The sequence below is a fragment of the Tauraco erythrolophus genome, chromosome 21, assembly GCF_009769465.1.
Source record: "Tauraco erythrolophus isolate bTauEry1 chromosome 21, bTauEry1.pri, whole genome shotgun sequence".
Classification (NCBI taxonomy): domain Eukaryota; kingdom Metazoa; phylum Chordata; class Aves; order Musophagiformes; family Musophagidae; genus Tauraco; species Tauraco erythrolophus.
This window is the reverse complement of record NC_141485.1, coordinates 5,068,432-5,092,910: the sequence shown is the minus strand read 5'-3', so window position 1 is coordinate 5,092,910 and position 24,479 is coordinate 5,068,432. Positions and strand designations below refer to the sequence as shown.

The 24,479-nt window shown below is 45.5% G+C and overlaps 1 protein-coding gene across 3 annotated transcripts in view; it reads right to left on the bottom strand.

Moving 5' to 3' along the window:
• SSH2 (slingshot protein phosphatase 2) overlaps positions 1 to 24,479 on the bottom strand; it is a 102,163-nt gene that overhangs the window by 48,704 nt on the left and 28,980 nt on the right. For 2 of the 3 annotated variants that reach the window (XM_086624491.1, XM_086624492.1), the window contains exon 1: positions 6,734 to 6,795. In XM_086624491.1, the coding sequence (XP_086480617.1) occupies positions 6,734 to 6,789 (56 nt within the window). In that variant the 5' untranslated portion in view covers positions 6,790 to 6,795. Of the gene's footprint in view, positions 1 to 6,733; positions 6,796 to 18,968; positions 19,013 to 24,479 lie in introns of those variants that run through there. The other variant, XM_086624490.1, reaches the window with a different exon arrangement.

Sequence of the window (24,479 nt, the reverse complement as noted above, 5' to 3'; positions counted from 1 at the left end):
GAGAGGGACGGCTCCGCAACACGCTCCGGCCCCGCTCCCACGCACATGCCGAATGTATTACCCCGTAACTCTCGGACGGGTGTTTATTCTGCGCTCATCACCCCTGCACATGAATATTCCACCGTTTGCTTTCTTACAGCTTTCTCATCGGGGCAAACCAACAGGAGGGCTAGAAATGGTGCTGACAAATTATTTGTTTTTATTTAGACTAACTGGCTTTCAGTCTTTGCAACACACAGAGGAATGCAGCTGTTCCACTTTGCATTTGTTTTTTGATTTCCCCATCTCTTTTTCAAAGCAAATAAAAAAAAGCCAAGCCTAACAATAACAACAACAAAGCCAATGACAAACTATTCACACGCCACCACACAATGAGCCTTAAAAAAAAAAATAAATAAAAGGAAAAAACAATTCTGGATTCATTTTAATCCAGCATCGAGTTGCAGAAAGTCTAAGCTCAACCCATCTCAACAGGCCTTGGCAAGGGCAGAGGTCCTTACCCATCATGGGCACTGCGAGACAGCACTGGACCAAGGGATGAACTTACTCCGATTCACCTCTGTGCCTCCACAAGGGCCATATGACAAATGCGGAGATGCAACAAATCTGCACTTTTTGAGTGAAAAGCTGGAAGTTTAACAGAGTTCGAATCAAACCCAGAAGCGAGGAGTTACTGAGGAGACCACAGGCAGGAGAAAGCCCAGGCTGGTGCGACAATATGGACCTCATTAAGCCATTGTGAGAAGTGTGTGAACAAACTACGGACTTCACTGCTAAGTGACAAAGATCATTTGTTTAAAAGAAAGGACTAAATAATTTATGGTTCAGCAGTTTGTGGATTTAGCCTACTTTTAACAAAGGTGTTTTGAGAAAAAGCCTACTTCTTAAATGGCTTATTACAAATAAACCCAGAGACCCCAAAGGGCTGAATACAATGTTGAGGAGTGCCAGATAAGCACTGGATAAACAGGAAAATGCACTGAACGAGGAGCCTGCGGCCTTAATAACACCTAGAAATGCCCAAATTTGAAGAGCTGCTAAAGCCGACCCTACACAGCGATCTCACGGGCTGGATTCCTGTATCACCCCCAGCCTTCGTGAACGCTGGGGTATGGCTTAATTTTATCATTCACCTCTACAGGTTTTTCTCTTCTCCACCCTTCCTCATCTGCAGTTGATGTCCTTGAACCAGAAGGCTCCTCTCTGTCACAAAACACTTGGTTAATCCCACGCACCACACCAATCGGTGGCTGCAGAACTATTGCCAGTGTCCGGTTACTTCCCGCACTGCTGGGTTAAAGCTCTGGCCCAGGAGCACCCGCAAAGTAAAGGGGTGTCTGCTGAATACTTCAGCAAAAGCACAAGCATTCAGAATTAACGACAGGAGTGAATTCTGCTCCACGTGTTTGTGGAAACAGAGTCTTCAGCCAGCTGCTACGAAACACCACGGCTGGAAATTCAAGTTGCAGATTTGCTCTGTACACATTACATCCATTACACTGGAGAAAAAATATTTGCTGAACTAGTTTTAAGCCCATACGGGCTGATAATTTAAATGCTGTTTGTCAGACCGATGCAGAGGAGGCAGCAACTCTTCAGAGCCTATTGCAGAACCGGATGCAGAATTTTAAACTTTCTCTGACCCCACGAACACTAGTTGGAAGCAACATTACAGGAAAGTTAGCCTGAAGTTGTTTAAAAACCAGTGAAGTAATATTTTAGCCAAGGACTCCATGATAAAGGTACAAGGAAGTACAGTCCTGCAAAAAAATCCCAGTCAGCCTATTCACTGGTCCCAAAAGGTCCTTTTCTACTGATAATCTCACTTGGGTCCTTCTGCTTTGCGGTCTTTAGAAAAATCCCAAGCATTTCCAGAGACAGAAACATCTGCAGAAGTTTCAAGAAAACACAGAATCTGAGAGGCAACACTACCATTCAGAGCCTTTTAAAACATGAACTTGGCAGCCCAGCAGCGTGGGCTTCCTAACTAAAACATATGGCTTAAAAATGGGTGGTGGTGTGGGAGGTTTGTCCTTGAAACACTAGTTTGCTGCTCAGGTTTTGATTTTACATCCGATAACCATCTCTGTCTCTCTTCCAACCCCCTACCAGGAAGGATCGGTGAGACAAATACCCACAGCTTCCAGAGGAATAAAAGGAAATGCCAAACAGGAAAAGTAGTTATGAACAATACAGCCCTCGCTTAGTTAATGATTAACTTTGGAGCACACAGCATACTACTTTTATGCAAATAAGTTGTGGTAATTGGGTAGAGTTTTTAATAACCAGTGGGTAGTAAGAGGCCTTTTACGCATTGCATTGGTGTTATCGCAATCAGCAAAGAAATAAAAAAGACGAAAAATCCCCGATGACTCTGCTCAGTCAACAGGAAGCCCATCCACTGTGCCGGGGGAGCTCGGCTGCACGGAGGGGTGGGCAGGAAGGGTAAGGGGTCAGGTTCCTCTGCCTGCACACTCCCATCGTGTCCTCGATGGAGTACAAGGCTGTCTTCTGCAGCCATACAAACCCTGAGCACATAACACCAGCCTCTACAAGAGATAGAGCTAATCAACTTGTTTCTGCATTTCAAGCGCCTCCAACCAGTGACCCTCAGCTCATGAGGCAACTTCAACTCAAGCTGGCAGCAGTAACTGGAATCACTCTGCTGATCTTCCACTCTTTTGAGCAGCTGTTTCCAAGCATCTCTTCGTCGACTCTTAAATACCATCGACTCTCAACACAATGGCAAAAGACTCACAAAGCTGCAGCACTTACAAAGGTACAGAAGCAATTAAAGATTTCCAATAACACCGCTTGGAGGATCGTGGTCTAATTGCTGAACGGTCAAGGACTTTGGCAGCAACAACACCGTGAGCAGACAGAAAGGTTGTAAGGTTTCCCATAGGATAAGTAAATAAATAAGCAGCTCTCCAAACAACACAACAGCAGCCACACACCTACTGAAGTTCCTGACTTGGCACACGGCATAATTTAAAACTAGACAGTCATGAAATTTCCTAGCATAAAGGCCACGGCTGCGTGACAAAGGTAAATGCAAGAGGTGGGGGAGAACAAGGGCCAAGGCAGGCTGGGCACAAAGACAGGCTGCAGCAAGGAGGCGGCAATACAACGAGCCTGAGTTACTCAGTGTTGTAATTTAGCGTACAGTTTGCAATTACCTGCGCAGCCTGTAACTTCCTCTTACCTTGTAAAGTGTTTCTTCACGCTATACAGAAGAAGGGTTGTCACTTACGAGAAAACTGATTATTTGAGAGAGCAACAGGCTGCTAAGCCAAGTGTGCAAGAACATCTTGTGGCCACCTTTAACCTTTCGCTGAAAACAATTCTGTTTAACTCGTAGATTTTACTTCCTTTTTCACTTTTTAAGAGCTCCAAGATACACTCACAACAACGTGAAGAAACTCTCTCTTCTAGCTCCCTTGTTTTTCCCCTCTGAAGTTTAAAATACTTACAAAAACTATCAGTTAACATCTTATAATAGGAAACAGACTGGTATGAAGCAAGTATGAGAACCATGGAAAGTAGCAAGCATATTCATGTTTCTAGATCCATCTGGCTCCTAAAGTGTTGGAGGATGAAGTAGTAAACAGTACCGGAGTGCTTTAACACGTGCCCAATGTGGGCCCAGGGTGGGCTCTCACTGCTGCTTTGCAGAAAGGACGCTGAGGCAGAAACAAAAGTATTTAAACACGAAAAAAAATGCACAAAAATGCCAAGGGGGTGTGGGCACCAAAGGGAGGTGGTTAATTCTCAGGTTCAAAAGAACCTGAACACTGGCCTGGTGGGACTCGGCCACAGTCGCACAGGAAGGACGTGGAGCAGTAGGGAGCAAGAGGCTGGGTCTTCCCAAATGCCAAGTGAGCTCCCTGATCGATGGATAATCCTGCTTTGCTACGGAGATAAAGACGAAAACTGAGTGATAAAGGAATCTGGCATTATCACAGGGACACGGAAAAAACACTTCAGGGGCACTAACAATGAATTAGATACCTAAAACTCGGCCAAAGGCAGAGGAAGCAACCACAGGCAGGAGAACTCATCTACGGCAATTTCTTCAGGTTTCTTCTGTTGAAAACTCTTTGGTATTTGCAGACTGTTGGAAGTTCTGCTTTTTTTCTTTCTATCTTTCCATCAGCTGCCTTAGAGTTTTAGTAGACCAAAGTACATTTTGAATGCCGCACACAAATAAACCAGTAAATCAGCAGAATTCCCACGCTAGGTTCAATGAGAGCAGCAAGACTTTCTGGAATGAGTTACAACTATCAATTCTGAGCATTTTGATAAACACAAGTCTCTCGGACACTATTTGAATCCTTGTGAACCTGAAATGAATTAGATCCAGACCAGCTGACAACGGTACTGACTAAAAGCGTCAACACAAGAGTAATTTCTGCTGATCGCTGAAAGTCAGAGCTGATTAGCCAAATACATCTACTAAAGAATACACCGAAACAGACGTTTCTGATAACATTTGGGTCACTACTGCCCTTCCCATTCCACAAAGAACACATTTTTAGCACAGCAAAACAACAAAATCTGGATTTTTAGGTCTTGCCCACAATGAAATAAGGACATCCAATACTAATCAGCCCTTGTAAACTTGTAAGCATGAATTTTAAAACACTTCTTCATTATGCCAGCCCAAAAGTCACAGCACTGTCCTGATTGAGAATGCTATCAAAATATTAATCCAGCGTTCATCCCTGTGTGAACATTGATGTGTGGGCCAAAAGCTCTGTCATTCTCATGCTTATTAATCTTTCCTTCCAGGAGGCAAAGGACAGCATAAGCTCCTCCGATAACTCAGTTATCTCTCTCTCCAGAAAAGGAAAGGGTGGTCCTTCCAACCAAGTGGCAATTTGAACTACTACCAGATACAAGACCGCAGGGCTACATGCGACCGCGGGAGCAGAGACGAGCAGTACTTCCCCTTTCTTTTGATCCCTTTCTGTACAGACTCAAACCCTGGGTTAAGTGTTTGAGCAGCGTAAAAAACAAACATTTTAAAAGCACTTAAATTGTTACCTAGCTACATAATATAGCTTGGTAAATCATCTTGAGCTGTAAGGAAATGTTTGAGACTACCGTGGGTTGGGTTTTTTTTTTCCACAATTCCAGAATTACTGATCCTTCCCAAAGCCCAGGGCACATCCAATATGCATCCTTGCTTCTCCACAGAACGGTTCAGGTATATCACCGTTAAACCTACATTATCAGCAACCACAGGGAAAGCTGTAATGTTTACAGGCAACGCTGCGAGCGGAAAAAAAAAAAAAAAAGCCTAATTACAAGCATTTTGGGAAGAGTATGAAAGGCTCAGAGAGACTTAACTGAACTGATTACCAACTACAGCAGTGATTGCTTATGTTCAAAAAAGAGGCCACAGAGTCCAGGGACTCATTTCCATATCAAGCATAAGCAGCGATATCTACTACAGACCTCGTAAGCGTAAGGCAGCTCAGTTTCTAGCAGGAGCTTCTCACGACAAGAACACAGTTCCAGGTGGAATCCAGCATTTTATCCTACTATCTTTAAGCCTTTCATGATGTTTCCAAGAGATAAAATAGCCGTTGGCTTCTTTAAAGAAATATCAAGCACGACTAGACCACAGCAACTATCTTTCTCAAGCCTTATCTACCACCCCATGGCAGCCATTTCCCTCCTTAATCCCTCCAGCCAAGCTCCACCAGTCAGGCAGTCACTGTTAATTGTCTACAAATTAAATGATTATTTGTATCTGCATTTCAAAGGGGGGTGTGCAGCTGGAGAGACTGATTTTTCAAGCGGTTTAGTATGGGGCACAGAGACACTCAGTCTGCACTTTACAGCTGCCCAAGACCGACGGTACTTAAAAACTGGCATCAGCTCCTGTTCCTCCCTCATGACCTGCAGATCCCGAGTGTAAGGTCTCAATCTTGCTCCTATTGCACCGACCTGAAAAAAAAACCAAACCCCAAGCCCGCAGCCCCTATCTGCCACCTTGTGATAATCCAAAATAAGAGACCAAATAAAGAGACTAATCTTTACTTTAAGCCTAAGAGAGGGCCAAGGTACACGGTCACAGGAAGCTTGGACCTCACCATCAGCACACACAGCCTGGCTGTGTGCTGGGGGCGGCCAGGGGAGCGTGCTGCGGCCCGGACCCGCACCGCCCCGGGGCACCCGCACCGCCCCGGGGCACCCGCACCGCCCCGGGGCACCCGCACCGCCCCGGGGCACCCGCACCGCCCCGGGGCACCCGCACCGCCCCGGGGCACCCGCACCGCCCCGGGGCACCCGCACCGCCTCTGGCAGAACCGGCGGCTCCGACGAAAGGACGCGCAGAGCCGAGTTTCCCCCGGGCAGCTACAGTCTAACTAACACTTATCGAAGCGCTTTGGCCGGGACCCGGAGATTTTGTAGGGGAAAAAGTTAACAAAAAAAAAAAAAAAAAAAAAAAAAAGGCAAATCAACCCTGCGGTGCCGGTGCCCGCGCAGCGCCGCTCCCGCCGGCCGCCTCCCGGTGCGGTGCCGGCTCCGCGGCCAGGGGAAAGTTTTCCCGAAGGAAACGTGCGGCGGAAACAACGCCCGAGAGCGCGGAAAGCACAGCCCGGGCGGCCGCCCGGCACGGCGGGGAAGGAACGCGCTGGGAGCCGGGGCAGGCGGAGCGGCACCGGGGTGCGGGCGGGAGGGGAGGTTGTGCCGGTCGGAGCCGGTCTCTCCCGGTACTCACAGCTGGGCGATGGCGCCCTGCGAGATCACGGCGTTGTCGGAGAAGTAGGGGATCATCGCGGCTCCCCGCGCAGGCGGCCGCCCTGCCCCGCGGCATGGGGAGCCGCCGCCGCTCTGCCCCGCGGCCCGCCGCGCTCCGCTCCGCTCCGGCCGCCCGCCCAGTGCGCAGGAGCGGCCCCGGCAGCGGGGCGGGACCGGCCCCGGGACCGGCCCCGCCCCCGCCCCGCACGTGGCGCCGTGGGGCAGCGGGGCGGGCAGCGGCGCGGAGCGGGCAGGCGGCGGGCACGGGCGGGCGCTCCCCTTCGCTCCGGGGCCGGGATGTGACGGCTGGTTCCGCCGGCAGAGCGGGAGAACGGGACGGGGGGACGCCGCTGCGGGTGGGTTGTTTTGTGGTTTTGTTTTTCCTTTTTTTTTTTTTTCTATTTTGCCTTCCCCCCCCCGCCCCAGATCCAGGCCAGGAGAGGCGGGAAGCCAGGAAGGCTGCAAACTTTGAAACGAGGTTTGAAGCAGCACATCAACAGAGTTTTTTGCGCAAGGCAGGCAGCGGGAACTCGGGTGCTTGGGAAACGACCTTAATTTCTCTCCTGCAGGAGATGGGAAGGGAGGAAATAGTTCTTGGCATAACTTTCATACGCAGAGACTTGACAACTTGTTTTCTGCCAAAGAAGAGAAGCAGCTGCCATTCAATGCTATTTCATCTTTAGCTCCATCGCCCCTCAGGAAAAAAGGAAGAAAGGAAGTTCTTGAGGACAAAAATCTTGTCCTCTGGCTGCTGGGAATTCAGATGTTCCAGCACGAGAGAAACTTAATCCAGTTTTTCACTGGGGAGAGTCGGAGGGGCGGTTTGTGGGCTCCAGTCCTGCACCCAGGACAGCCCCGAAGCAGAAACTGTCCATTCCAGATCTGTGTTCTCCAACCCTTACTCCGAGTAAGCAGTTCAACTAAGGAGAGTGGGAAAACAACCAAGAAACATTGGAAGATAACTCAGTTTTGTCTCCCATAGAAACATAGGACATCCCAGCACAGAGGGACACAAAAAATCTACTATTCTTAAGTTGTCTGGTGCAGATGGCACATGCTTAGACCCAGTATCAAGGCACAAGTGAGCTGGCAGGGAAGATGCTGAGTTTAAAACACACGTACTTATTAATGACACTCACTAAATATCAAAAAATACTGTCAGGGCATCACTGCAGAACTGCCTCTATGATCAGAGAGCAGAGTTAGAAGCCAACAGAAAGCTTCGTCAAAGCTTCATTTCCAACTATTAACTAAAACTTTCAGAGAGGCAGAGAGGGGTTTAAAAAAAATAACACAGCATGATGGCAGCTGCTTCAGGTCTGAGACTTCATAGGAGCACGACAGACACCTGCCTGAAAAGTCTCAACCATTCCCACTTCAGGGACTCGCAGGGAAAAGGACAAAGCAGTAGAATTTATGATTCTGCAAGTTTTGCTAGAATATGGTTTGGTTGCATTAATTTAAGCAATGTCATCTTATACAGCCAAGAGCACATCTCTGGTAATGGGTCCTCACAGCTGTAAAGAAAATGCAGTGCCAGCTTGCTGCAGTGTCAAAAAAAAAAAAAAAAAATCAGTTTGTTAGACAGAAATGAACTCAGTTGCAAGAAGCAATGGAAAAATTCAGGACGTTAGAGAAACAGAGTGTAACTCAATCCTTCCAGAGGTGGAGAGACTGGCAAGAACCTCATATTCAGTAGTAACACATACCACACATTCACAGACTGAAAAACAAACCCAGAACTTCTGCTTGTTCTAATTAGTAACTTAAGGGCTTTATTCAAGCTTTGTAGAAGACTAAATGCACTTAGATATTGTCCAGACAAATGTCAGATTTCTTACATGCAACTGACATCACAAAGGCAAGCCCTTAAAAACTGCTAAAAACAAGTGCAGTGATTTACTACAAGCAACACTCTTAAAGCAGCTAGTCATAACATATGGATAATAGATTTGTAAATTAATTAGTCCTGGATTAATGCAATCATGCACTGCAGCTCCATATGCTAGAAGACCAAACGATGATAGAAATGTCCCAGTTTTTTTTTTTTTTTTCAAAACTTCAGAAAACAGGAGTAGGAAATCCTTAAATAAGTTCATATCTTGAAATTTGCAGTACTAAAAGGTATGTGAACCTGGTTCTGCTGCCATAAAGATTGAAATACCAGCCTGAGACTGACACTGCCTTCAGGCTACGTGTTAGTGAGATTAACATTTCAGTTCCCACTGTCCATTTGTAGAGCATGTGTTATTTTCATATCCTGCTTTTTAAAAATCAGACTTAAGGAACAACCCTACTTCTTTGTCAGAGTTGCACCTTACATTTCAACACGGGCAGAAGTATTGATCCCATAACCTGATCTCTCAGCACACAGGAGCAAGGAGCAGGCAGAAAGAAGGGGCTTCGAGGGGATGCACAACAAGATGGAGCTGAACGCAGCAGGTCACAAGACAGCCAAGAAACTGCTCCTTGCTGGAAGCAGGTGCACTCTGCTGGGACAAATACATAAAGAATTTAAAGTGCTCAAAATTGCAGTGATGACAGGTAGCAGTCTAATAGGCTGTGCTGCAATAGAGCATGTGAGCACAGCCATTAATCACTGTATGACAAGAGGTAAATAAGTCTGTCTGGGGTCTCGTGTGCTCCCAGCCCAGCGCACGAAATTACACTTTGCTGCGGGGAGGAAAAGGGCACACTGCCTGTCCAAGTTTTTGGTCAACATTTCACACTCCCCAGGAGGTCGCAGGATTAGCAGGGCTGTGCCACCTGCTGCAGAGGCGAGCAGTAAACACCAGCGCATCTGTGCCCAGCACAGCACGACCCTTGCTGGGCAGCAGGATTTCACTTAACCTTTGTAGTTTATTATTCTTTACGGTGTTCAGTTGCATACATTGTAAAAAAAGACATCCCAAAACCTTTGCAAAGCTAACTAAGCCAGCTACTCCGGCAGCTAGAACCAGTTTTGGAAGCATCACGGTAAAAAAACGATGAGGAGTGCAAAGGAGATCTGGCCAGGCACTTCAGGAGGAGGGAACAGAGGAATGCCCACCAGAGCTGCCTCTGGAGAGAAGTTTAAGGGGACGGAGGCAGAACACACGTGTACAGAGCTCTTGTATCAACCTGTAGCATTCTGTCTGGCAGACAAGGCTGAAAATACATGGTTTATTCCTACAACCATAATCTCCCCCCAGTGCCAGTATCTCAAAGCTGTACAGTCACAGTAGCTGCACCAGTAACTTCAGCTGCCTCACTTTCCTTGTGCATTTTAACACGTTTTGATCTTGCAATGATGTAATAGAGTAATTCTGTGTCCTGCACGGAGCTAGCAGCTTGCAAATGGGATTCTCCTTGGACAGCCGAGGCCTCGGTCACCAGTAAAAATGCATCAAGCACCCTAGTCAGGTTTTGCATCAGCGTGCAGAGATTTGACACTTGCAGCAAGCATGCTTACAGCTGGACACGGAGTGCCGTCAGCGCACACAGTCCACATGCAAAGAGGGCATTAATCAAGCTAATGTTTCCATCCAAGATCAACAGCTTAAGGCTGAATTGCTGCTTCTTGTCAGACCACACAAAGGTGTGGGTGTCACCATATTCCACTCACTGCTATCCCACAGCGGTTTGCCGAGTATCTGCTCACATGCTAAGATGTTTAAATCTGGAGCACAAATTGTCTTATTAGGCATGTTCAATTCTTAGCCTGTACTTTGGCTCTTCTCATTTCAGAGTATGTCTGCCAGCAGGACTCTTCTCTGGTCCTCTCAGTTCTCTCATTTTGAAGAACCCCAATGAAGACAATATGTTGCTATAGTCCCTCTAGAAACTTATTCTAGTGGGTACGAAGGTGGGGGCATTATTTTAAGTCTGCTTGGACTGAAGTTCAGGTGCTCTCTGTGCAAGCAAGGAATGTTCTTCTCTTCCTCCAACACAGCAGGTTAAACCTGTGGAAAGCACTACAGCTGTAACATCAGGAGTGTTCAAGGTAAAGAGAGCAGTGGGATGTCATCAGGCGTAGGAATTTTGGCTTAAATCTGTTTGCATCAGTGTCACAGATAAGGCAATGCAGAACCCGGTCTCATATTTTCAGGGGATTTTTTTTTTTAAAAAAAAAACAAACTTGTGAAGCTGCTGCGTTGGGCAAACCAACCTCCCCCTCACCACCATCACATCCTCTCCCCGCAGAGCGATGAGCTACAGCAGTGCCTGCTCAGCCACCTTTACTGCGCAAATGGAAAGTTTGTTCTTTATTGCTGGGCAGCTGTTTCCGGTGTCGTTTATGAAAAGTTACTGAATTTTTGAAAACAACTCGTGGCTGCCCACAGCCGAGCACTGGAGTCTTGCACAGGCACCGCTGGGGAGAGCAGAGGTAGCGAGTTCATTTCCGTCTGCAGAGGTGGGTCGAGTGCTTTGTTTTTCTCACCAGTAGCTATGTTCAATCTTTCCCCACAAAGACAGCTGCCTCAGCACCAGGTCTGATGGGGAAAAAGGGTCCTACGAGGTAGCTTTGAAGAATATGGTGCCACACTCCAGCTGTTGGAGGGTCAAAGGGCCTGATGCCCCTGTTTTTCCGGTGGAAGGTCAGTTAATTCATCCTACTGCCGTGAGGACATGTGGCTTTCAGCAATGAACAGAGTCTACAGATAAGGCTGAGTGGATTAAGAGTCCAAACAGATGACTTATCCGGGGAGAGCCTTAAATTAGTGCAGCAAACCTGTAAATAGGTAGAGACCGATCCGTTGAGAGCAGCACCTCCTGCGCTCGTCTCCTACTGCTGCCTTCTCACCTCGGATGGAGAAATCGATCTGACAAAAGTCTTATGGCCATTTTTAGCACGGGAAACAAAGCCAACTGCGTTATGTAGTCCAATTTATCAGGAAAACACGAAGCCATTTCAGTAGCTGTGATCATAAACAAGCCAATGCATGCAGGGCAGAATGAGATAGAGTACAGTAAAGAAACAAAGCTTTCCCAGTGAGTAAGAGGCGTACCACCCACCAAGGCAGTGCTTACATACACCAGCTTTATTACACAGTAAGGGAAATTAACAAAGTAATTATAAAGGAGCCCATACCTAGTTTAAAAAAAAAAAAAAAGAGGAGGGAGGCAGGAAGAGGGAAAGCACGCAAAAGTATACTTGAATCCTGAAGAACCAGTCAGAACAGGAAGCCACGTTCTAAATTTGGTTATTTAAGCTGTCAAAGAGTATTTCTGTTTCCAGTTCTTGAGCAAAGAAATCAGACAGAGGCAGGGGTAGGGTGATAAGCATCACAGAAAGAACAAACCTGCTTTTAAAGCCCGTTTGGTCAGTTGCCCATCACGATCAATGATTAGGCTCCTTAGTTGAGAATTCAACACCTATTTTGCAATATTATCACTTAATTAAACCCTTCCCTCACAAACCCCACACCCAATCATTGTATGGTTTACTTATCATTAAATCTTAGAGGGTCTGACACAAAGAGGTCAATGCTCAATTACAGCTGTTTTACAGAGGCAGAAGCAAAGAACTGCAGGGACCGGAGTGGTGCCACCAGGCACAGGGGTAGGAAAAGGGACACAGCAGCAACGTCTATCGCTCTGGTGTCTCAACAATCAACACTAATGTTGGACAGGGGTAACATGCTGAGACATGACTTTTGCTGAAACGCTCACAGCCACCTTCTCCTCCAGCTTTCCGGAGAGCTGCCTTTCACGTGCGTTCAAGCAATTCAAGCGGAGCTTTGAAGAAACTAGTTCTTTGGATGCAAAAACTACAACACATCTTATTTGCACAGCAAACTGCTCTCCATGCAAACATCTACACTGCTACTAAAAAGTTAATCCAGACCCTAGCAAACTGTTACAGCACTGGTCTGAGAAAGAAACACCTGAATGACATGTCCAAGATCATAAAACAGGTAATGTGTTATTTCAGTGACCTATGGGAAAGAAATATCTAAATCCTTTGAACTGTCAAAAAACACTCCCTTAATTTTATAAAGGAATGTTTTTGATGCAAAGATACCGAAGAGCTGAATGGCAACAAGTCCAGAAACCCTGGCCCAGATTCTCAAAATACATTTAAGTGCCTGAAATCCACCCAGAGCTGAAAACTCTGAGGACTCGTGTTTAACTTTGAAGCCTTGCCAAGGTGCCCTACCAGGAAAGGGACCAGAACAGCTATTTTGGAGTTTCCCTTTCTATTTACAACAGGAATCTTTCCTTAACTTAGATTCCTCTAGCTTAGAGCACCTGGTTCATGCTCAGCAGGAGACACAAGCACGTATGGAATCTTCCCGGCATCTCCTGGTCAGCCCCTCCTTCGCTAACCTCTGAAGAAGGAGGACAAGTGCATGGGGGCAGCTGTTCCAGGCTTGCTCCGTGCCAAGCAGACCCTTTCGGGAGCTGAAGGATCCCACTCATCTTCATTCCTTTTACTTCCCAGTTTGTCTCTGCCTTGTTCCTCATTCCTCTCTGCTCACACTCTTAGAATGACACCTTAACACATTTTTCATAGGCATTCATATTTGAGCAAGCTCTCTGCTATGATATAATATGTTTGCCTGGTAAGTTAGTAAAGTGACAACATTAGTCTGCTTGATCCTTCAGCCTGAGGATCACATCTCGAGTCATCCTCCACATTATTGTGATCCACAGGTATGTAATCAGACTGGACTGAACACGTTGCAACCACTGACATAGACCTTGCAGCGAACTAGCCCTGCAGATACCTGTCACTAATCTAATAAACCCAAATTTTTCTGCAAGTGCTCTACCTTTGCTCAGGTTGATGATAAAACACGTGGTATTCAAAATGAAGACCACAGACCCACTTTCATGAATCATGGTGTGCAGCCCACAGAACTTTTTCTGGTGGTCAGCAGAGCTGGCAGATTAACAGAACCACTCTTTATCTCGGTATTACGTTCTCCACGAGCAGTTGTAGAGTAAATGCCACAGAGAGGCTAAGCTGTCACTGAAAGGAAAGACAGAAAGACGGATTCAGGAAACACGTTCTAAAGATAAGGTTCATACTACAAGAGCTTAGTAATCTCCGGCATGGATAAACACAAGCTTTCCTGTACACCACACACGCACTCCCCTCTTACTCAAGATCTGGAGTTAAATTGTCTTGCATGCCCATTAGAAGGATCCAGCTACTGTTCAAGTACCAACAAAATAAACACTTGGCAGCTGCAGCAGCAAGCAGAGGAAGCACAAGGAAGGTTTAGTTGCTAGAACTGACAGCGCATCATTTTTGGAAATCTCTTTTGTAACACAAGATAAACGTTAAGGATAAGCAGAGGTGTCAGGAACCTGCCACAGGAGCCCCAAACGGCGACGATACACATCTCCAAAAGTCACAGCAGACACAGGATGCTGAAGATCTGCACATCTTGACGCGAACTGTAAATGCTTCTTCTGAAGTGCAGCCAAACCCAAATCACAGAATCACTCCCCGCTCCCTCCCAGGGACTTGCACACAGCTGCTGTAACCCTCAGGTAGTGAGCAGCTTACAATGGGTTTCAGTTTAAAAATCAAACAATTTGGCTTACAAGTTATTACAAGGAAACACATGCACCAATTCCACTCACTATCTAGAAAACAACTTTTATACTGTTACAAACCATAAAACTGTGGTCTTCCACTCCTAAAACAAAGGTATTTACTCACAGCTTGAAACCTTGAGACATCTTGGCACATCCAACTGTTATCATGGCAATAATCTGATTTGCTTTCCTTCCCAGTTCATTCCTGGAAGTAACTATTTTGACTAAAAAAAAACCAAACCAGAAGATAAGCATACTTGGGCTGCAAAAGGTGTTGGGTTTTTGGTAGTGTTTTTTTTTTTTTCTACCACCTTCTGCCTCCATCTGAAGAGGGGAGAACAAGCACATTTTGAGAACATTTTCAAGTAACAAACCTCAGATTTCGAGCAGGACCTAACCACTTTCTATGGCATTTGAAGGGGATGGCAGGCTCCTGAGCTTTACCTAAGCAAACGGACTTTAGCCTGACCAAGGGTCAGGCTACAAAAGTTCAAAGAATTGCTCTGAAGTCCCCAGCAGCCTTGCTAAGCAATGCAATACTCAATTTTATATGCAGCAGTGACTGTGCAGCCTCAAACGCTGCATTTCAGCAACGAGAGCTGTTTGAAGGCACACAGAACTGATAAATTCACGAGTGTGGAAATAGAGGCATCATTTCAAACATAAACCCAAAAAGCAACCGGCGGATCCTGACAGCAAATCCAACGCAGACTGCAGCACCACTGCTGCCCCGGGCCCTGGAGATGTCGTTGGTCGGCAAAACAAAGATGCTGAATCCTTGCAACCTTGGCACAGAGCACACAAAACCTGAATGTCAATACGTCAGCTGGTGTAAACACGACTCAAAGCTCAATGCACGTGCATTTCAGGTAAGTTTTAACATCGGGATGATGCAAAAAGAATGTTAACACAGATGCTCCTTTAAGAGCGTATTCAGTGTGGCAGCAGCACGCCTGGGGACAGAAGGAGAGATGTGCAGGCAGCGAGCTGTACAGCCTCCAGACAGCCTAATAAAAATGTCTAGAAGGTAGCTATGAAGGTAATAAATGTAATAAATCGATTGTTCGGGACATCTGCTCATGCAGTACTCTTAGTCCCATTAGCCAAGAGTTAGACCAATGACAAGGACTGGCTCGATCAAGAACTTGGACCCATGTCAGAGGTTTAGGGATCTCACCCATAAACTGACAGAATGGTCACAGCTACAGCAGGGGACAGAGACCCTCCTGGGCTGCCCCCAGAGCAGGGCTTGGGTGTGAGGAAAAGAATTCCTGAAGCCAAGCTGGTTTTCAGCTATTTGCTCAGCTTCAGGTATCTGCAGTATTAATTTTCTGTGTTTTTTAGTAATGGATTGAAGTCTTTATAAAAATTAGGTCCGTGTTCACTATACCCAAGTACTTTCCTCAAGTAGGAAAACAAACCATTCCCCTTTGCATCAGAACAAGAGAGTTTGCCAGAAAACACCATTTCAGGCATCTTCCAAGGATAATTGCAGAGCACACATGAACTCTCTTTCCACACATCTAATAGCTCTTTCCATCTTTTGGAGAAAAGCTTCCAGTGGATTCTGCCAATTCACAAAGCAGAAAACTCCTCGTTCCGCGATGGTGCTGGCAGAAGCAGTCTTGTGGCGAGTGCAGACCTGTCATGTCGTTTGACTGCTCTAAGAGCAGCTTTAAGTTTAAGCAACAATTTCACGCACTTCCTCTCCCTTGTCCGCGAGACTTGAGTGTGTGCGAGCACAGTCCTCTGCAGTGTTAGATCTTAAAGCGCACGAACAGGTCAGCACCCAGATAGATTATTTGTTTTAGGTGTGATGATCTTGATGTACCTACCTACAGGTTTAGGCTCCTGTTTGAAACTCCTTTCTCTGCCTCTTTGGAGAACATTTTAGACTGGTCGCTCTTCATAGCCTCTGCTCACCAAGCACTCGTCATTCCTGCTGTCCTGCTGCCAGTTTTTTCTGCGTGTTGCCCTTCACCTCAATCTGTAACCCATATCTCACCAGTGAGAAAAGATAAACAGCAGAAATCTACCACAAGAAGCTATCTAGAAATTGCTAGCCACAGGACTAGCAATGCTGTTGAGCTCGATCTAAGTGGAACATGTGTCTCATTTGAGACAGCAATCCCAAGATTATGCAGAGGCACAGGGACTCGGAGGCTGGAAATGAAGGCTGTACTCAGTGATCTTCAAGACCCATCACTGCAAAAAGTCTTTTGACACCAAACTTGTCTATGTGCTTATGCTTAGGTCTTACGCTCATTCCCTTGCAAGCACTCTATTTTATAAATATTGAAAAGTTATTTTATTAACCCAAATGTGCTTTTAGACACAGTAGTACTCTTGGATTCAATGTCCAGTTGATGGGATGAGTTTGGGCACACTTGATACCAACCATGCCACCCTGAGGTAGTGTTTAAATAAATTTTCTATGAGTGCAGGAGACAAAAGGACTCCTCGTCACAAAAATTTTACAAATAGCAAAAATCCCACCCCAAACAATGACTGTAGCTACAGCCAGGTCACCTGAATCATGCCTCAAGAGAGCTTCACCAGCTTGGCCTTGCCCAGGCAGGCAGCCCAGGCTGCCGCAGAGCACTGCTTCGGTGACATTGCATCTGATAATGTACCTTTGCTTTTAAAGCCAGACTCAGCCCATTGCCTTTTTACTCTATGGATTCTTAACAGCTACTACTTGCTACATTCCCTTGAAAACTGGGGATTAGATACACTCAAAAGCCGTTTATAGACATCTGCTGCTCCTCCACAGCAGGACTCCAGGTTGACGACTTATCCACATTTGACTATTATTTTTATCCCACTGTAATCAAACACATTTAACACCCACCCCCTTGTTTTCCCCAAGAAGGATCTTGATTTCAGTTCGCTTTCTGACCCCAGCAACAGGAGTCACGGAGTTCAGATCATCACATCAACAGCAGGTTGTCATTTCCTACCCCAGGAAGTTATTTAAAATGGATTAAAACCCACTTGTTTCAAACCTAACCTACGATTGTTGCTAAGTGCCCACAACAATTAACTACCTCCCATCCCCTCCAATACATTATGTATACTGAGATCAAGTCATAAGTTGATCTTGTGACTGCTGGAAGGCTAAGAGCGAAATAAAAAATCACAGTTTAGCCGAGTTCAATTTGAGCCTTTGGGAATTGTGCTTTCCAGCTTTCCTCTCAGTCATGAAAGCTGTAAAACGAAGAAACAGCAATTCTTAAATCATCACTTAAGGGTAGAAGACTGAAGGAAACAGACCAGTCACCTTCACCGGGCCACACAATAGCAGGGTTACATCAAAATCATGGGAATGTGCAACCATAACAGCTTTTTCTTTTGCAGATTCATCCAACTTGGCCCCAAACCCAAAGCCCACATCTTGTTCAAGCCTTTTAAATGCTAGAAATTACAGCTTCCGTTGTTACCTACTCACACGAACAACATTAAGCAGAGAACTGTAACAGCCAAAGAGCTCATAAAATGAGAACTATTTCACCTTCGCTTCCCCTTTACTCCCTCTGGAGGGAATCTTATGCCTTTCATAAAATTTGACTGCAACATTTTAAGCCAAGAAAGTGCTCCTGCTGCTTTACAGTTACCCAGTATATACAGTTTTTGCTTATATACATTACAAAAATGCCATTAATACTTGTCACTGTTCAATCAGCTGAGTTTCAATGTTTGTTTGGTTTTCAGGAATAAGCATTTATCAAAAAAAGGTTCTTACTGAAACAAATGAAACCAGCATTTACAAAAAGTGAACATCTCCATGCAAAACAATCCCAATTAAAAAAAAAAAAATTCCTCTAAATTCTCAGTGTTCTCGTAACTTTGGCATAGATGTTTGACTGCCTGCATCTGTAGCAAATATCTACACATCCAACGAACGTGCTATTTTAAGCAGCAGGTGACCTTATGGCACAGGGTCCCCTGTACTTCATCTTCTAGAAATAAAACTTTTCACAAACCCCAAAGACGTACACAAGGACATAACCAGGAGGTGAAGAAACACAGTTAGGGGATGACTATCACTGCTGAAGTCTCTCCTGCGATACTCCTGCTAACTGGAGTAATCCAATTCACCTCTTGATGGCAACACAAACTTTTTAACCAGAGAACAAGCGTTTATTAGTATGGTTATTCCTCTCAGAGTATTCTGATGACGGACCAATCCTAAGAAACAACATATGACATCGGAGGGAGCTAAGGAACAACACAACCAGGATTTGCTCTCAAGACATAAGCGAAGCCTCCACAGGCACAGAGAAGTGGAGTATCACCATCTTATTCAGAGCACGTCTGCAGGCAAGACACCGCTTTGTGGATGCAAAGAGCAGTCTGGAGGATATACTCACTGACATCTTTGTGAACTGGTCCCCATATATATTTTTTAGTGTGTAATTCGACTTCTCCTATTTCCTGCTGCAGCAGCTCCTTTACTGGAGCATCATTTAGGTCACAGTTAAATATTTTTGGTTTTTAGTTAACGTACACGAGACAGTTGTGCAACATTAGCAATAAGCAGAAAACGATGCGTGTCTGGGTAGGTCAAAAACCAACCAACCGAAAATAATCCACCAAAAATCCAGAACAACAAAAAACTGCTGTGGAACACTTCGCACACATAGGAATCCTTGAGGACTCTTGCAAGCCCCAAGTGACAATCTTACCTTCTGGGCTGGGACCGGCATTCCTCTTCCCCACTGTCTGCCTCCTGCATACATAGGAGAAGAGAAAAAAAGTTAATATGCTTTAATAGAGGCAGAATCCAAAAGACTTGCATTTCACTGGTTTGATTGTAGAAGGCAAAGAAAATTCTCACTGCTTCTGCATGTAGCTGTCACTACAGAGGAACTCACTTTCTGCTCAGCTGTCACTTCACATTCTTTCAAAACCCTTTTAAAAACTCAACATTACAAGAACTTTTGCCCCTGCAGGATGTGGCATGCTTTTGCATGGACTTCCAGTGACCCCTGCCAAACAAGGCAGACCAAGAGCCAAACACATAGCTTACTTCTGGGCAAAAAAAACTCAGGTGGTGGGTTTTTTTTATTTGTTTGGGGTTTTTTTTACCTTTACATAGATCATATTAATTCATAGTCCAGGGTCAGCAATCAAGTGTAAGAATCCACAAAACCAGCAAGTAATAAACCTGTCAAATAGGACTGGGTGAGCACAGACAGGCTAGAAAGTGGAAATCTGACATACTATGCTGCTTTAGATGCAAAATTAATATGCACAGTCTCTAACGTGCTGTGGAATTTTACTAGGCCTACCTACTAAAGCCCAAAGCAACACCTCAGTAGAGAGATCTTGGCAATTAATTCTGCTACATTTACATATTCATTGCCAAGCACTGGCTGAAGATGAGGTATAATATCTGGTTTATCAGTGAAGAATTACTATGTTCATGTAGGTCTGCAGGAGCAACACATTTTAAAACGTACCAAGTGTTTGGTCAGTGCAGGGGCACCCCAAGGAGACCAGAGATCAGCACAAGGTAACAAAGGAAGTAAAAAGATAATTTTGTGCCCAGCTTGCTTTGGGCTTCCCTCCCGCAGAAGATTTCCTGTCCAGTGAGCAGCCACCATTTGTATGGTCCCACAGGAATTGCACAGAAACGACCCACAGTAAAGAGCAAGACCTCACTATGGCACCATGTATTTTGGTCATTTTTCAAGACACAAACCATCAAGAAGGTGATTGCAAGAGACTTCTGCCACTATGACAACAAGGGTGCTAATGTTTTACTAACAAAGTCATGCAGTGGGCACTTAATTCTCTGTTCATTTTTTTTTCCCTAACTGGTTACAGAGCTCTTTTCTATCCAACTTTTACCAAGATCCAGCACAGTTGTGCCATTTCTCTCCTTTTTCTATCACTCATCCCATCATCATTTAAGATGAACACATCCTCTCAGCAGCAAAGATGCTGGCACATGTTGTATCATGGCAGTAGAAGAGTGAACCGTCATGTTCACTGCATTACTCCTGAACTCAGGGGACACTTTATAATACTCCTGAAGGCAAACACAAAATGATGCACTTTTATTGTGCTTATGAAACAGAAAAGCAGGGATAAAGAAGGCCAGAGTCGCTTTTCTGCAAACACCTGCAGAAGAGCTGAAACTGTGAAGCCAACACGCCAGCAGAGAGTGATGGTGTTTCACACGAGGATGAAGTTCGATTTCTACCAACGCAGTCACCGTGCTCTCCTCGCCAGCGCTGCCTCCGGCCCGAACCCCTCTGCAATAGACTCCAATAACGTTCTCCCATGAACAACCCCAGGGGAGACTGCACAGCTCTTCTGAGAAGGGAAACTATCCTCTCCTCCCTCTTCAGCTTGCTTCAGGAGAGCAATTTGGAAGCTGCTCTATCATGCATACACTGCTTTCTGTTTTACATACCACGGCACACAGACAGAAACTAAGCAAAAGGTGTGTAAGAGATTTCATGGGCCCAGGGAAGGCTGAGAAATGAGATAAATGTCAATTCCAAATGGAGTCAGTAGAAAAAAGGACATGAGGAACTGCACGTCCCCAGGCCTCTGGTTCAGCCCCACCAAAGAGGACATGTACCTACCTGCCACCCAGGGCAGGGGAGGAAGGGAAGCAACAGGAGAGGAAGAGATTCTGGAATAGACACATTTACAAAACCTACAGAAACAAACACATGTAAGTGTCAAACTCAGAAAAGGGGAGGAGTGGAAAAGTTAAGTTTCTGTAAGGTAACTATATATATGAACAGATGTTTTTTCCTGAGAATCTTTTGAACTACATTCCTTGTGCTTATTGCATATGGATATTCTGTTTCTCTCTCTTATTTAAGACAGTGAGATGTAAGAATCTGTGATTTATAATTAGAAAATAAATGATTGCTACTGGTCTTCTATTTCTAAGAACAGAACTAGAACACTACCTAAGTAGTTCACTTGGAGCCACCTGCAACCACAAATTCAAGCTAAAACTTGCAAACAAGCAAGAGTTGGCAGGAATACCTTCTACTCATCGTACCTTAGAATTAGCTCAGCAACTCGATAAGGAAGCTAGCATTCCTGACACCTTCAAAATGAAGACACCTATGAACTCCCAGTCAACAGAAAACAGGCTGTGGCATCATTCAGAAGGGTGCAAATAGACAGATGAAGAGCAGCCATGGGAGAAGCAGCAGCAGAGCTCTTTCAGATCAGGAAGCCAAGTCCTTGTTTCCAAGATGAAGCATCAGTGCTTAGCCAGCTGCATCCACTGGCTGGCAGGACACTCCAGGACACTCTCTGGGATTCAGACCCAAGACTGGCCTTGCTAAAGAAGAATCCAATGGTGTAGAGTCACTGTCCATTATTCAAGCTTTTGCAATAACCACACTGGCACCAGACCTATCTGAACCAGACTGTGGTCCACAGCTCCAGACACTGGATAGCCGTCCTGGCGATCCGCACTCCCCACACAGCCCAAGTCTCCAGATCTTTCGACTGCGTTGCGTAACACCTCAGGGGCAGTAGCTATTCAATGGGCCATGCTGCTCACTCTGCATTTTGGCCTTTTTTGGCTTGACAGGTGGTAACAGCAGCATTTTAAGTTTGCAAAAGTAAGGCATCAAGTACCTTTGAGCAGCTGGCTAGTGCTTAACTGTCTTGCATGCATGAAAGCAGTTAAGTACCTGCATCTATGATTTCTAGAGCAAGTAAAGAAAATCTGCCTCAGTCCTAAATACTTCACAGGCCTCCTTACCTCGATTCTCTTCCCCTAAATTGTAATTCTAATTACTAGCACTTCCCAAGAGAGCGTACATTCATTTCTCACCTCAGTACTGGAAAGCGCAGGCAATTCCCAGTGAGTTGGAGTGGAAAATACTGTGGTGAAAAGGATCGTGGTGATCCCCGCGACCACACAGTGCTCCTTTTAGCCAGGCGACCAACGTCACCACAGAAGCCACACAGGCTGCCACCTCTGTGCCACACACCAGTTATGGAAAACAGGTATAGTGTGCAGGGTTAAACTCACCTCGGGCTATGCCACTGTGGACAGCTGTCTATTGCCCCTGTGTTTGAGAGCACAGGTCCCTCTGGGTTATCCTGAGCAGACTCTGCACTAGCTTCTAGAGATCTGCCTGCGAAAACAGAGGGATGTGGCACGTCCTTTACACTACCAGTTGCTAAGAGCAGCGGACAACTCACAGCACATCTCAATGGGTTCTCCTTAATGGACTCACACATGAGTTTTTGGAGCAGAAGTTTAAAAAAAAAAAAAAAGCACAAATAAAACACACACATAAGATCTGCAGGATGAGGATTCAGATCTTTGAAGGGTCAGTCAGTCAAGTATCATCAGCCCCATTAAACTGAGGAAGACGTTAGCACTGCAGTTACCATCAGTGGCTTTGCCCAATCCCCAACCCCACCCCGCTACTTTGGGCTGCGTGACCTGATGTAACGGCCTCACAGCATTGGGACGGTGGTGTTAGATGGAGATGGCACGCTCGAGAGTAAAAAAGATACTAGAACCACACCACCTTTCATTCAGGGTGCTGCATTACCTTAAGGATTTTGTGGGTTAAATGTCCTAAACAAGATGAGCAAGACAATAAACTGGAAGCCAGCATCAGCTGCGCAGTTAGAACCCTTTGAACAAATTTACTATTTATCTCAAGTCCTGTTGAAAACACCATTAGCTGTTGTGGGTGTGTTTGTTATTGCTGGAACTTCTCAGACCCCGCCAGAGCACAAGCTCTGATGCGTTCCCTGTGGGTTCACAAAAAAGTTGACTTGAGGGGGCAAGAGAAAGAGGTCAGAGAGGAGAGGAAGAGGTTTCATTACATGCAGGAAAGCAAAAGACATGATGGGGTTTTCAGAAAAGCCAAACCAACTCGAAAGTGTGTATTTAGCTAGAGAACAAGTTCCTCAAACCCACAGTAAAGTAAAACAACCGAAAGAGCCCTTGAAATCTCTACTGTGCTGCTCAGGAACCCAAGCTATGCAAACATTTTTAGTATTATAATGAATGGCCATTTCCACATGCCAAAAAAATCCTTGTCACAGCAACTGGCAAGCCTGCTATGCCATAGCCAAAAGTCCCACAAATGACAGGAGAAGATCCTGAAATATGCAGATCATTATCTTAACTCCACTCAAAATTCAGCCCTCGAGCTCAGTGTGGAGGAGGCTAGACATGGCCCAATCAGTTACCATCTGTCTCTGCTGAAGCTCTTACAAGATCTCTTTAATATTAGACATAAATGTAGCAGATTTGTGTGAGAAGCACATCTCTTCAGAATATAGCTGACTGTCTACAAAAACAGAACTGTAGACAAGTGTGATTCGAGCAGGAGCTCCATCGGCAGCACCTGGGATGCTATCTGGAACAAAACTAACCTTCGCTAACCTCCTCCTCTTCTCATCAGCAACTCTGACCAGCCTGCAGCATGCTCCTTCCCTGTATCTCAGGTTTTGTCCTGGTATTTACAGAGTGGTCCGATTCCGGTAGCTGAATCATCTTCATCCCATCAACCATCTCCTTTGCAAACGCATCCGTACCTTCTCATGGACAGAAGGCATCCAGTATGAAAGAAGATACAGTCAATGCTCCCATATTTCACATATCCCGCTACTACTATTTCTCCTCTTCCACAAGCGTGTGCCACCATCCAGTGTAGACCGTACCTGTCCTGCAGTTCTCTGCACTGTGTCCTGGTCACTATGAAATTCTGCAACAGCAAATCACAAAAACCTTAGTAACCCCAGCCAAAACTAAGCTGCAATGACAAGTCACCCCACTAGAGGGGAGGGCAGGACAGTGAAGACGTGCCCAACGCATGGTCAAGCCCAAGCTTCGGTGAAGGAAATGACTCCAATACTGACACGACTACTAAAATAAGCACCTTCGAATTTTCTTGGCATTTTCGGTGTATTTCCGAAGAGGAAGAAGTTCTGCTGCCAGTGCAACAATTCATTAGCCAAAAAGTGGATCAAACCACTCCTTTCTGAAGACATCTTTGAGAAGGCAGTTCACGCTTTGAGAAAGAAGGAACATGCTGGGACAGCACCCTTGGACACTCAAACCAGCCATTTGGAGGTGACCTGTGACAGTGACCCACTTCAGTTTTTAAAGTTGCCTTCACACAGGCGGCAGCAGTAGGTACAAGAGACGGCAGCATCCACAAACACTACTTGAGATTCCTGATGCT